The 14,525-nt window shown below is 38.4% G+C and overlaps 1 protein-coding gene across 5 annotated transcripts in view; it reads left to right on the top strand.

The window, feature by feature from the left end:
• LARP1B (La ribonucleoprotein 1B) overlaps window positions 1-14,525 on the top strand; it is an 86,321-nt gene that overhangs the window by 25,074 nt on the left and 46,722 nt on the right. For 3 of the 5 annotated variants that reach the window (XM_036762762.1, XM_036762760.1, XM_036762763.1), the window contains exons 5-9: window positions 1,470-1,610; window positions 3,696-3,839; window positions 4,068-4,236; window positions 7,619-7,763; window positions 11,586-11,760. In XM_036762762.1, coding sequence (XP_036618657.1) covers window positions 1,470-1,610; window positions 3,696-3,839; window positions 4,068-4,236; window positions 7,619-7,763; window positions 11,586-11,760 — 774 coding nt within the window. Of the gene's footprint in view, window positions 1-1,469; window positions 1,611-3,695; window positions 3,840-4,067; window positions 4,237-7,618; window positions 7,764-11,585; window positions 11,761-12,410; window positions 13,591-14,525 lie in introns of those variants that run through there. The other 2 variants (XM_036762764.1, XM_036762761.1) reach the window with 2 other exon arrangements.

Here is a 14,525-nt window from a genome sequence, read left to right as displayed (position 1 = left end):
ATATATTCTGATTGCCCCATTCCCTAGTCAGCCCTCCCTTCTGTCACCCCACTCCCCCCCATCCCCTTTTCTATCACTTTCTTATAGGGCAAGATAGATTTTTATGCCCCATTGCCTGTATATCTTATTTCCCAGGTGCATGCAAAAACTTCTTTTGAACATCCGTTTTTAAAACTTTGAGTTCCTAATTCTCTCCCCTCTTCCTTCCCCATCCACCCTGCCTAAGAAGGCAAGCTATTCAACATAGGCCACTCGTGTTGTGAAGGACTATATTTTGATTTTGCTCCTTCCCATCCTATCCCCCTTTATTCCATTTTATCCCTTGACCCTGTCCCTTTTTAAAAGTGTTTGCTTTTGATTGCCTCCTCCCCCTATCTGCCCTCCCTTCTATCGTACCCCTTTTTTTATCTCCTTCCTCCTTCTTTCCTGGGGGTAAGATACCCAGTTGAGTGTGTATGTTATTCCCTCCTCAAGTCAAATCCGATGAGAGCAAGATTCACTCATTCCCTCTCACCTGCCCCCTCTTCCCTCCGAACAGAACTGCTTTTTCTTGCCACTTTTATGTGAGATAATTTACCCCATTCTATCTCTCCCTTTCTCCTCCCCCTCAATATATTCCCCATTTCGTTTCTATCCCACAATTCTGCCATTTCCCAAACATGGGGCATTAACAGTTTTTCAGTTTTTGTATAATAGTTTTAGAAATATTCCTATCAAATTGTTAAGATGATAAATCTTTTAATGCATTTATATGAGACAGCTCATTCTCCAATAATTCCCAGGTACATATGAGGTATTAGTGTTACATTATGATAAGGTGGCATAAAACCAGACAAAGCATTTTGGATTTCTAAGGATGTTTCTTAACTGCATTTAGGATTATCAAGTATGGTGACACTGAAGATGGCAGACCGCTTCAGTACCTTGGGGTATCATTGTTTCTGATCTCTCATAACAGTTATGTCTTTAGATGCTATTTTTCTCAGGTCCACTCAGTACAAAAGGTTGGAGTAATTTTATGGATCCAAAAGAAAAAGGTTCTATGTGTGCTAACACTGATTGCCACCCTCCTTTCCAAACACCTACCCTTGTTGTAAAGATGCAAAATGTTTATTTGTATTATTAATAGAGGCACCTGAAGTAAATTGGGTGCTTCATAAATGCAGAGAAAAAATAATTAGGTATCCCATAACTGTCCCCTTAAGAATACATAAGCATAGTTACCTTTTATTTTGTGTTTATCCTTTTTCATATTTAATTTCATTTGTAAATAGATTTTTTGGAAATTGCTTGTTTAGTTTTTACTTGTTTTATTTTTTTAAATTGTTCAAATTCAATACTGATTTTAGGTGATAAGTTTATTGACTCCAGTTTCCAAAAGTTAAGATATTTGCTTTTTAAAATACTAGCCATATTAGAAAAACTGTAGTAATTATTATTCAAAAAGATTCTATTTTGTATTCTTTAAGCTAATAAGCACAAGTGGGTACCACTTCATTTAGATGATGTAAGACCCGATAGCCAAGAAAGACCTGGATCACGGAACAGCTCAAGATCCCAACCAGAAGCAAACAAGTCAGCGCATAACAACCGACGAAATGATTCACGAAGTAAGTAACTTTCTCGTGGTTAAAACAGGCTAAAGATAGACTCTCAATGCCAGACTCACTGGGCATAGGTAAGGTTTTTGTTAATGTTATGCTTCAAATAGGGTGACATAATAGCTGGTGACTCAGCATCCCTCAATGGATGGAGAGGGAAGAAGATCTGGGTTGGCTTCCTTGGAAATACTGGCCATGGACTAGCTGGGGAAGGGAGACTCTCAGGCTTCTGACCTTTCCATGTTCTAGACAGCTCGCTCTAAGGTGTGGCCTGGCCCTGAGAGATGAGGTTTCTTCACTTCACTTCATTTGGAATTGCCTGTGCCAGAGAAATCACGGCTCTAGTCCACGTAGTTGAACTTCAGTATGTAAACCTTAAAGTTTGCAAAAAGATTTACGTAGATGATGGCATGTAAGCCTCACAGTGTGGCTGTTGTGCTGTGGCTAGGATAAGTCTCTCATGGATGAGGAAACAAGGCCCACAGTGAGTTGTTATCGGAGGCAGGATTGGGTCCCTTATCAGACTCTTGCCACTGTTTAGTGTTCAGTAAGCCTTAGCAATGAAAGAATGATTTCAAGAACTCTCAGCGGTCAAAGATGACAGGAATCAGCATTAACTATCTTACTGTTAGGAAATCTGATGAACTGTGTGGTATAATGTCAGATTTTGGAAATGAATGCATTCTACCCTTTAACTTATGTGACCCAAAAACAGCTCTCACCTCAGCTTGGTGGTTTTAGATGGCTCTTGGTAATTCAGAAATGTGGAGATTTGGTAGAAGGTATCTCTAGTGTGGCTTCTACTGTAAAACAGCTTCTAGTAAATGTGAGAGAAGAGGCGAGGTGTAGGAGGCTTTGGGTTGGAGGCAGATGTAAGGGAGAAATTTGCCTGAGAAAACACTACAGACAATTTGTAGTTTAGGGTTCACAAAAATAAACTGATGGAAAACTTAAATAACTTTTAAAATGTTTTTTGCCTTTCCATTGCAATTATTTCTGGAAAATGTAACAAAGAGAAGTAGCTGAGTGAGGTATGACAGCCATTCTATGAGACAGCACTAGGTTTTGGGCTCAAAGAATCAGGAGGTGTGCTTTATCTGTTCTTTGGATTTTCATTTACTTCCCTTTAGTGATCTTTGCATTTCTATTTAAATTTTTTTTTATTTTTTATTTTATTTTTTTTATTTTTTAAAATTTATTTTTAATTTTTAACATTCACTTTTATAAGATTTTGAGTTCCTAACTTTTGTCCCTCCCTCCATTCCTTCCTTCCCCAAGACGGTATGCAATTGAATATAGGCTATGCTTGTACAATCATATTAAACATATTTCTGCATTAGTCAAGAAGAATCAGAACCAAAGGGAAAAACCACAAGAAAGAGGAAGAAGAGAGAAAATAGTATGCTTTGATCTCTGTTCAGACTCCATAGCTCCTCCTCTGGATGTGGATAATAGCATTTTCTGTCATGAGTCCCTTGGAATTGTCTAGGTCACTGTGTTGCTGAAAAGAGCTCAGTGTTGTTGCTGCTGTGTGCAATGTTTTGTTTCTGCTCACTTCAGTCAGTGTCACATTTATATCGTTGTAGCTGTTTGTGTTCTTGAGCTTGGCTTGTTTTCATTCTAAGTCATTTCATACAAATCTTGCCAAGTTGCTCATTTTTTATTGCAAAGTAATTGATTCCTATACCGTAGGTTTTTCAGCTCTTCCTCAATTCATAGGCACCTGCTGTGTTTTTGTCTTTTATTTGGGGTACATGCGTAATAGTGAGGTACCACTGGCAGTGGGTTTCTTGCATAATTTCAGATTGTCTTTGTCTCCCAGTAGGGGTCTGATTGTGGTGCAGTGGAAGGGTAACAGTACCAAATTAGAGGTTATCTAGATTTTAATCCCTTTGGATTATGTTTAGTTCTGTTCAAATCTATCAAGAATTGCATTTTATGTTGAAAAATGAGTTTAAAAAAATGTTTAAGTTTTTGGTTTATGTTTCCACTCATAGCCCCTTTGTTACCAAAAAAAAGCAACCCCAAGCAACTAACACAATCGATCAACACAATGACCACATTTGATTTATTTTATTTTATTTTTTTGGAAAGGTTGGAGACGAGATAGAGAGAAGAGAGATGATCAGGATGAAGTTTCCAGTGTGAGAAGTGAAGGTGGTAACATTCGAGGTTGCTTTAGAGGTCGGGGAAGAGGACGTGGTCGGGGAAGAGGACGAGGCAGAGGAAACCCTCGAAGTATGACGGAAGTGTTTTTTGTTTTCTTTAGTGTGGATGAAAATTATTATTGCCTTTCATTACGCTGTTTGTTTCCCCCTGCTGTCTCTGTCCAAAATATTTAAATATTGGTGTGTTTTACTGGTTGTTGGAGTGTCATCATAGTGTAAAAGCAGGCATTTTTGTGTTACTTTATGAGTATTTAGCCATGGACTTTTGAGTAACCTTTTCCCTCCATGTTTTTTGAAGTGAACTTTGAATATTCATATGGTTATCGAGAACAACATGGTGAAAGAACTGATCAGCCATTTCAACCAGAACTTAACACTAGCATGATGTATTACTACGATGATGGTACAGGAGTTCAGATGTATTCTGTGGATGAAACATTGCTCAAGGAATACATCAAGCGGCAAATGTAAGTAGATGAACTCATAAACGTCTATGATTTAAATGTTAGCATGTTTTTTGTTTTTCAAAAAGTAGGTTGGTAAAGTTGGGAAACACAGGAACTCTGTTCATATTTTATTTGTTGAGATTTTCATTGTAATGAAATAGACCGCAGCTGACTCAACCTTCTTTGTAAAATGGATGGCCTTTTTTTCTCCCAATATTTTAATATTTTTCCATCTGGTGAAATAGACATATGCAAGTCAGAATGCCATGGGAGGATGTTCTACTTAGATTACTAAGAAGAGTTGATGGAAACATCAAAGGAACCTACTTGTGATTAAATTGAGAGTGCAAGTTGTGTTTGCAACTTAGTCAAAACTAGTGTTAGCTCCTCCTCTGTAGATGGGTGCTTGAATGAAAAGTAAAAGGATTTGTTTGTGATGATCTTATGCATCTGTCTGTTGAGTAAATTCTGAATCTGTTTGACCTTGTGTACTTGTTTTCTGCTTTATTTTGGCCTCTGGAGGATAGCTGTCAGGCTCCTGTTGCCAGCAGTGTTTGGGTTGGCTTTGAGGCATTGTCGCTAGAGGGAGTTCAGTAGCTCCTTTCCTTGTTATGTTTCAACTTAGAGGCTTTCTACTCTGCTCTTTTGTCCCTTGAAAGAAAAAAGGTCCTTCTAGACATTAGTAGTTGTACAGTGTTTTGCTGCTTTATTTTAGTGAAGAGAGAGATGGGGGATGTTCACGAAAGATGTGTGTTTAATTTTTAGAAATGTGAAATACTTGTTTTCATGTAAAAAGTAGTTAGGAAAGCTGTTTTTGAAGGGGTTAGTAAAAAGAATCCTTGAATATTCATCTTACTATTTAAAAAGCAAATGAACTCTGCCTGTCATTGGCAAATGTTTCTTTCTTCATCAGCAGCAGCTGGACACTCTCCTGGGATGCCATCATGGTGGATTTAATTTCCTTGATAATACATGAAGCAACTTGTTCATTTTGTTCTTGCTTCTTTGTTACAGTGGTCACACAGCAATAATGGAAGAAAAAGGCCTTTTTTTGGGCAGAAAGTGTCTGGCATATGGCTGTCGACCTCAGACCACTTATTCTGTTTTGGTTTTTTGTAACTCTTGCTGCCAGGCCCCTTCTGAGGCCTTACAGCAGACATGTAGCTCCCTGTCAGGATAATCGGCCTCCACCGTCCTTAGACAAGTGAGGGTGGAGCAGAGCCACTCCAGGGTTGGCAAAATTTGTGGTCATGCAGTGTAGAATCCAGAGTTTCTAAGGTAGGACATGATGATGGTCCCCTGTGACACTCAGCACAACGTCAGACAGAGTGTTGCTCATGAGGATCTCTTGAACTTGCTTGTATTTGGAGGAGGAATATCATAAAACCAAGTAAGGGAAAAATCCAGAAATAGTGCAGAATAGCGAGGGAGGAAAAAAGTGCCTTTCAATTAAACTTACTATATCCTTGATCATTTCTAGCCATGACTGGTGCCTTCAAAATGATCAGAGCTTTATAGCAGTGACAGTGGCTGTACCAGCGTCACCCGAGAACTATTGGCATCATTTCGTGATAGCAGCACTTTTAAGGGAGGATGGAGATTTTCAATGGAGAAATCTGAAGCATGAATTGCATTCTTCTAGATGAGAAATCCTAAAGATCATGATCATTTGATTCATTGAAAATTCAAAATGTTATTTTCCCTTCAGTTCACTAATTCTTAAAAATAAGAATTAAGTGAATTTTTTTTTTACCTTTTGAATTCTGTTAAAACATTATTTTTGAGATGTTAATGGTATTTCACTGTAATTTTAACTTTCAGAATACATAATGTAGTGCTTTTTACTTTTAACTTTTGTTTTTGGTAGGTGAGTTGGGAGATAACAGAATATAAACTTCCACCAAGTTGTTTTATTGGTTAAAACTTGCAAAACTGCTTTTCATTAAAAACTTTAAACATTAAACATTAAAAACAGTAAACTGTGCCTCCTAAACCGCTGTTCTCAGGAACAGGAATCATTGTTTCTTTTTTTCTGTGTATGTAGAATAACTTTTCAAGAAATACCTTTTGAAACAAAGTGTTTTCAAATACATGTGTATATTTTGTATGTATATATAAATATATGTGAAAACTTCAGGCTATGTGCTTTGCCTGTAGCATGTAAGTCTTGGAAAATCATAATTTGTGGAATTCCACCTTATTGATTGTTTCTCCCATTGGGGAAACATGCTGTAGAAGCTGATTATTAATTCCAAGTCTTTGAAGGATAGTCCTTGCTTTCTTGGTGTTCTTAAGTATCTTCTTGGCTTTTTTTGTTTTCTCTCTCCTGTGCTTCCCTAATAATACATCTCTTTGAGAAATTTTAATCTTGCTTTTGAGAATTTCCTTTCATATGAGGCTTTTGCTGTCTTGAAAGATTTCATTCTCAAATGCTATTGCAAATTTGTCTTAATGTCTTGGCATTTGCTATTTATTATTTTGGATATGACTGAGTCTTCATCAAGCATTTGTTATTTGGTGAAAGTCCTCCCAGTTCAGAGATATTTCCAGAAGGTCTAAAACCTTAAAGCCATGCCTGGTTTCTTCACACTTAGATGGTTCCTTGAAGACCTTTGTTCTTAGCTGTCCCACTCAGTTCTTCAGGCTTCTGCCCTTCTCTGTACGGAGGACAGAGAGCGTTAGTCAGCAAATAATTTTTACTGTCTCATTCAGACCTATATAGTAGTTTTCCCTTTTGCTATTTAGATAAAAAAGCAGCCTGAGTCGTGCACCTTGCTCTTAGGCGGTGGAACAATAAAGCTCAATCTGTGCTTTGATGACCTAAGGAGGGTACTTCCTATTTTTATTTTGAAATCACTCGGAAACGCTACCTGCTGACTCATAAATATAGTCTATATTCTCTACCAAGTGTACTTGGGGAAATGCCTAAAAAGGAAAAATACTTTTGCAGCTTCTCTTAGTACTTGAGATAACCGTGCAGATTTAGCTCTAGTAATACGTAATATTTAATTAAATACTAATTTAATTTAATTTGAATACTTCCTTTGAAATGGCTCAAATCAAACGAGAGATTGGCTTGAAGTAGACGAGCCTTGGCAGATCTACCTATTTCCTTCTAACTGAATGACGGGCAGAATGAAAGAGCAATCATGTTCATTGCAAAAGACCGTTGTTACATTGTCAGATTTAGGGGAGGCATGGTGATTTTTGTGAGATTTCATAGCCAGACTGGGTAACTTTTGTGCCAGCCGTCTTCTCCTAATGTTGTTAACGATAATTTTTGTTGCTAAGCACAGCTAAGACTTGTTTTGTGGCAGATGAGACGCGGGAAAGAACAAACACTCATTGCTTTTTTGTAATAAAAGAATTAAACTCATGTTTCCCTCTTTATTTCTTTCTTCAGTGAATATTACTTCAGTATAGAAAATTTGGAACGGGACTTCTTTCTTAGGAGGAAGATGGATGAACAAGGTTTCTTGCCTATTTCTCTGATTGCCAGTTTCCACCGTGTTCAGGCCTTGACTACAAACGTTAATCTCATTTTAGAGGTAATCAAATTGTATTTAAAAACCTTTTCCTGGACTTACTCATTTTGTATCTCATTTCTGTTTTTTTTTGTGGGAGAAGCTTGTATCCTTTTTACATGATCAAATGGCAGTACTTTGAAATCCTTGATAGACTGCTGCAGAATTCCCAGTACAGGCCCTCCCCATGTTCAGCCTCATATTTAAATTGGACTTTCTGAGCTGTCTCAGGCTACGAGAACTTTAGTTTTTTTCAAGTTACTCCTATGCTACAGATGAAGCCTCAAAAGATGTACAGTAGCTTGGAAGACGGCCCCCTGGGTTTCCTTATTTCACTCATTTCATTCCTTGAGCCTCTTGCCTTTGGTAGCAAGATTTCCGATAGCTCTCAGAGTCTGGCAAGCTGAAGATCTCACCATGGAACGAATTTTTCCCTCATAGGCACTTCCTGTGGCAACCCATATAATATAGCATGTGACATTGACCGAGGGGCATATCTGCTTACAATAAGAACAAGAAGGGAAGAACACAGTAAATTAGTATTGAAGAGGAGGAACATGTATGTAGTAAGAAATTAACAAAGGTGGACAGGTAACAAATTTAAGTGGAGGGGAGGGCAGGTAGAGAACTGGAATTTGGGAGCTGTACTTGAGAAAGATAGTGGGTACTAGATCAGAAGAGAGCATAACATTTTAATTCTTACCAAGTTTATTTTTATATATTTTTGGAATAAAAAATTTGTAAGTTCTATTTTAAAAATAGAATTATATTTAGATGTAACCTTGGAGTCCAGTGATGGAATAAACATGTTGTGCATTTTTCCTATAAAATGTATTTTTATTTAAATATTCAATTAATACTAAATATTTAAAATGTATTTTTGAGAAAGGGAAATAACCTAAAGCCTTAATGTAACATTAAACTTTGCATAATGAGGTTATATGTCAGGCATGCTGCCATCACCCTCCTTGCTCAATCTTCGGTGGCTACTCAGTTAGCATCAAGATTCTGGAAGTCCTTGTGACCTTTTTAAAAAACAATTAACATTTTTATTATAAATTTTTTTATTATAAATTTTAACTAACAACTTTAAATATTTTTAATGTATGAAAAAGGGATTGCATATGAAATAGTGAACTTGGCATTATCTGTCTTTTAAAGTGTAAATTTAACATGATAGTTGGAATAAATAAAAATTGCGTCCCCTTCTCAACTTATGTTTCGTTTTTGTATATATTTACATTCTTTATTGATGGAGAGGATATTCTGAGACTTTATTATTATCATTGTACTCTTTAGGTCTAATTCAGTTTGTAGCAAGAATTCTAAGGATCTTATTACCAGTAGGGTTTAATCTTCAGATATATAGAACCAGTGATGGAATATGTTTACCTGTGGACACTTCATCAACCCTTTTCTCCCTTCTCTGCCCTCCCCCTCCTGAATTGATTCAAATTTTAATTTTTTTTTGAGGAGGGAGTAGTCATATTTCATCACTTAATATTGAAGTATTTTGTTCCAAGAGTGTTTATTTAGCAAGCAACAAAACTTTGCCTGTTGAGCATTTACTGTGTTCAAGGTGCCTATACTAGGCTCTCTATAGGGGAATACTAAATGCTAATTACTTCTTGTTCTCATCTTATAATTTGGGCAATACAGAAGCAGTTATGTGCAGTGCATGGAGTGCTGGAGGGCAGCTAGGTGGCACAGTGGATAGGGGGCTGGGCCTGGAGGCAGGAAAACTAGCTGTGGGGCCCCGGGTAAGTCACTTAGCCTTGTTTGCCTCTGTTTCCTCATCTGTGAAATGAGCTGGAGAAGGAAATGGCAAAGCAGTCCATTATCTCTGCCAAGAAAACCTCCCAAATGGAGTCACAAAGGGTTGGACACCACCGAAAATGACTTGGCGACAGTGGAAGGTGCTAGGCTTCCCCCTTCTCCACCCAAGTTAGGGTGGGTAGATTCATGCTACTAGTGAGGAGGCTGTAGCACGTTACCAACTTGGAGCTGTGCAGAAGTGCTCAGATGTTATTTATGAAATGGATGGCAAGGAAAGAAGGGGAGTCAGTCACGGAATGAGAACGAGGTAGAACTAATGGGAAGGTCGTGGGTCATGGGTCATGGGTCACAGGGGAGGCCTGAAGAGGGGAGGGTATGGATGGGGGTTGCAGTCAGCATCACTAGAGGGAAGAGACATTGTTGCGGACTCACTATCACTTGAAGTTTTGGAGAGGTGTATAGATTGGGAAAGGAGAGAGCAGGGGTATTCTGGGTGAATAAAGTCAGAGAGGGACATACAGTTTTTAATATTTGCCGGAAGTTGTTTTTCCTTTGCATCTTCTTCTAATGAGAACTAGAAGATTGATGAAGAAGATTAGATTTGGAAGTCTAATTCCAGCTTTATTAGTCACTTGTTCTAAGGCCATCCATGATCATTTAGTTTCTAGGTTCCTCTTAATTTTTCTTTTGCAAAACAGAAATAGATGATGGCATTTATGTGCCTCAGAGAAAATAAGCATATTTAATAAGTTATGATCTTTGGCTTTTGGGACTGTAGGTTGTTGTGGGGGGATGTTGACATAATATACATAAAAGCTTCCTTAACCTTGGTGGTTCTGAATGTACTCTGTTTTAAGAGAATTTGTATTTCAAAGTCCTGCCTCAGTAAAAGATAAATTATTGATTTGTCACGTGGTCACTAACTATACAAGATATCCTCTAGCTGATTGAGGGCAGGGGCCACAGCTTAGTGAATCTTGCCATCTTTGTCCTGGAGTGCCTTGTGCCGTGTTCTGTGCTCATGGGCCTGTTTTACATGGCTAGAAAATTAGAAGCACTGGGTTGGGGGGGGTATGAGGAGGGAGGGACGGGCTCATTTCCAGGTCTGGTGATGTCAGGACCGACAATTAAGTTTTAAATGCCTTTGTCAGGGAGGAAATAGAACTAAATTTGTAAAAACTCCATTTAGTAATTCATTCAATTCAACACATGTTTACTAAGTACCAGTGTGCAGGTTGCTGTGTCACGTGATAGGAATACCAAAGCAAAATACTCATTTCCATCAAGGAGTTTTCATAATTGTGGAGAAGGGTGAGGATGGGTGGATGCAGGGGGAGAGTGGCTTATGACATGTACACACATAAATTTATTAAAAGACCCAGGAGCAAAAGGAACAAAGGCAAAACCCAGACCAAAACTCTGAGAAACGTTTGCAAGAACAGTATTAGTTAGGACCTAGAAGGTGACATGGAAGATCAGGTAGCTGAGCTGAGCCGCGAAGGTAAAGATAGGTTTTGAGGGGCAGAGATAATGACGGTGTCTCTTCTAGGCTTGGGTGAAAATATGTTCAGCCTTGGGTGATGGCTTGTCAACTTAGTCATTTGGGTGTTGTGAAGTAGAGAAAAACACAAAGTCCAAATTTTTTGTGGTAGCTCCATCCTTACATCATGGGCCTGTAGCTGAGAAGTGAAAGAGTTAGAGGGCTGCTGTGCCCTCAGAAGCAGGTATCACAACATCTGTCCATCAAAGCTCATTTATTTCTCATGTGGGCAAGGGCCCCCTCGGAGGCATCGTACAAAATGTGTTAGGGCATGTTTTATTTTTTGGGATACTATCAAAATTGCAGATGTCCTGTTACACTGCTTCACTGTGCCATGGAAGTAAATGCTGGTTTTCAAAGTGTGTGCCAGGTGAAGGTGAGCGTTGGCTCTGGCTGATCCTGTGAAGCCAAAAGGGCCTCAAGGCCTGAGTGGAAAAGTAAGAGACCATACCGTGGGTGATGGAATAATGATGACCAATTGATAGTTTTGTGATGTTAAAGTGACAATATACAATTTATTTTTTATCTAGGCTTTGAAAGACAGTACAGAAGTGGAAATAGTGGACCAGAAGATGAGGAAAAAGGTGGAACCAGAAAAATGGCCAATTCCTGGCCCTCCTCCACGTAATGTGCCACAAACTGACTTCTCTCAACTCATCGACTGCCCAGAGTTCATACCAGGCAAAGCCTTTGGCTCACATACTGGTAACGGCTTTTCTTTTTCCAGAACAGACAGTTTAGCAGTAGGAAAGGCTATGTGGCCCAATCTTCCTGTCCCTTTTTTAGTTTCTTTTTTTGGATTCAATAGAAAGAATAAAGTTCACACTATGACTTTCGATGCCCTGAATTTTATTCATGTAATTCCTGTAGAGAGCTACAAACTACCAAAAGCAGGGATCTGAGAGTTAAAGTTGAAACTGTATTCTTTACTCACCTCTCATTCTTTTAGATTGTTTTCATACTTTTGGTAGGCATGAAGTTTCTGCCTAACTGCTTTTGATTTTGATGATTATTTAATCATATTTTTGTAAATGAATAAGGAAAACAACTAGAGGATTTTCAGATACAATATTCCACCTTTTTTCCCCCCAAGTAAATTTAATATTGGAATATTCCAGGTGTTTATCCTTGGAAAGTATTCTTTTATCCACCATACAGGTATAGTAGAGCACACGCAATTACAATGCAAGCTTCCCTTAATTTCCCTGCCAATGTGCTTCAACCTTGACTTGAAGGGACACAGACCTTGTCTACACTCTGGTTAAAGCAGAATTAGGGCCTATCTATAAGGTTATTCTCACTTTGTGGATTAAAAACTGGTTGTGACTTCCACTTCACAAACTGCTTTGTGTTAGATGGTTTCCTGGAGCATCCTTAAGGCATGCCGCCTCGGGAAAAATGTGTACTAGAACTTTTTTCAGTCAGTGGGATGATCTTCTGATGTACTTGGATGTCATGTGAACGGAATATGCAGTGGAATGGGTGACTCATTGAAAAGTCAATCTTATCACTTTTGGAGCTATGTGGTCCAGCAGATCTGAAACTGAGACTGTCCTCATCTGCACAAGAAAGCCTGCTTTCTGACTCATATTGCAGGAGCGTGGTTCGACACTACAATGGAGAGTCTGCCTGTGAGATGATGTTAAGGTGGACTAGAGGACTGCTGTTGTCTTAGAGACTCTGCCCATCAACATGGGAGTGGGCTGCATGGGCTCCTCTTTCCAGCTATCATTCTGGAAACCTAGTGTGCGTGCGTGCGTGCGTGTGTGTGTGTGTGTGCTGCCAGGCTTGTGTGCATCAGCAGTGTTACAGAAATAGGTTTGAATGTGAAGGCATTTTCCAAACTGTGAGGCTGTTTGATCATTGGTCTGCCCTTCATCACCTGCTCACTACGGACAGAAGTTATGTATGTAATTAAATGTAGAGGACTCTCGCATCTGTTCGTGAGTGTTGATTCTCTAAAGAATTTCTGAATGTCTTATAATTTAATTTTTAAAATACCGAAAAGGAAAAAGAAGGCCCCTTTTCCACTCATGAATTGTATTATCGATGGTGTTTCAAGGTACTTGAAATGCCGGTGCGGTCAGCAGTGATGTTGGGCAGTCTCAAGAGTTATTTTGACTTTTCTGATCTACCTTTGATTGTTCTAGCTGTTGATTTTCACCTCTGTGCCTCTCTGATCTGAGCAAACACCCATTGTAACATTATTTTCTAGGAGTTAAAATGGCCAGGTGATTTTTCAAAAATTGAAGGAAAGATGACACTGCCTCATGACAAGTGATTAATGTATGTTGTTTGTGCATGTCAGAGATTACTCTCCCTTACTCTGTAAAACATCATGGGATTTAAGATGAAAGTTTTAACCTGACCTAAGAACAGGAATTTCAGAGTTAATAGTCCAATAATGTTGCCATGGAAAATACCATTTGCAGGGCAGACGGGAAACAGGTCAGCCAGATTGGAGATGCCATTAGTCTATTAATCATCTTTGCATTATTAATAAAAAATAAGATAATAAAATCAGAATGCCTTGTATATTTTTTGTGTGTGTTTTTATAACTAGCACTCAGACACATGCACATGTTAACTTAGTGCCTCTGAAACAGTCCAAGTGTGTTCCAACACATTTTTACCATTTTCAGGTTATTTCTAAAATTCAAAATTTAATTTGGTCCTACCTTAATGAAAGAATAATGAAAGTAGAGAAGGGGGCAGTCATCGAATTCTGAATTTTCTGAAGCTGCTCAGTTTCCTTGAAATTTGAGTATTAAGCCCTTGATAAATAATATATGATATATAGCTGTTTTCATTTAAACTTTTGTAAAGTTATTTACTGCCCGATTTGGAAGGCTCTAAAGGGAATATCACTGATCGACTTCCTCAGTATGTCTTAAACTTGATGTACTAAGGTGGTAAAAGTACACCTTAAGTATTGGAACTCTGCATCCCTGACTCTGTTTACATCCTGGTAGGGTGGGAAAGTGGTCTGGGCAGTCCCATTTTTTAGATCAAATGATATGATCCAGACTTAAAGAGCATAAAGCCAAGCCCTTATTTGGCTTTTTCTGAAGAATCTGGGGGAGGGAGGGGGAGACATTTATTGCTCAACATTTTTGCTCCTCTCTTCATTACAGAAAAAAGTCTTTTCTTTTTCCTTCAGGGAAAACCCTGATCTTTTTTTGTAGAATCTTTCTTAAATCAGGTTGACTTGTCTAATGTTGATTGGCCTTTGCAATGAGCAGAGGACTTTATTGCATCAGGAAAGTTTAAAGAGCAACTTCATTAGAAGAGGAATGGTAAGATGTTAAAAATCTTTTTCAAAAACACATACATGCTCACCCAGGCGGAGAAAAATGTACTACTATGTATACTTATATTTGTTAACTACTTGGCAAGTAATGTTAGCAGTACCTGAATATCTTCTAGTCAGGGACACCTTTATTCATAAGAAGTTACACATTTTGAAAATG

The sequence above is a fragment of the Trichosurus vulpecula genome, chromosome 6 (genome assembly GCF_011100635.1).
Source record: "Trichosurus vulpecula isolate mTriVul1 chromosome 6, mTriVul1.pri, whole genome shotgun sequence".
Lineage (NCBI taxonomy): Eukaryota > Metazoa > Chordata > Mammalia > Diprotodontia > Phalangeridae > Trichosurus > Trichosurus vulpecula.
The sequence above is the reverse complement of the archived record's forward strand: the minus strand, read 5'-3'. Positions and strand labels throughout refer to the sequence as shown.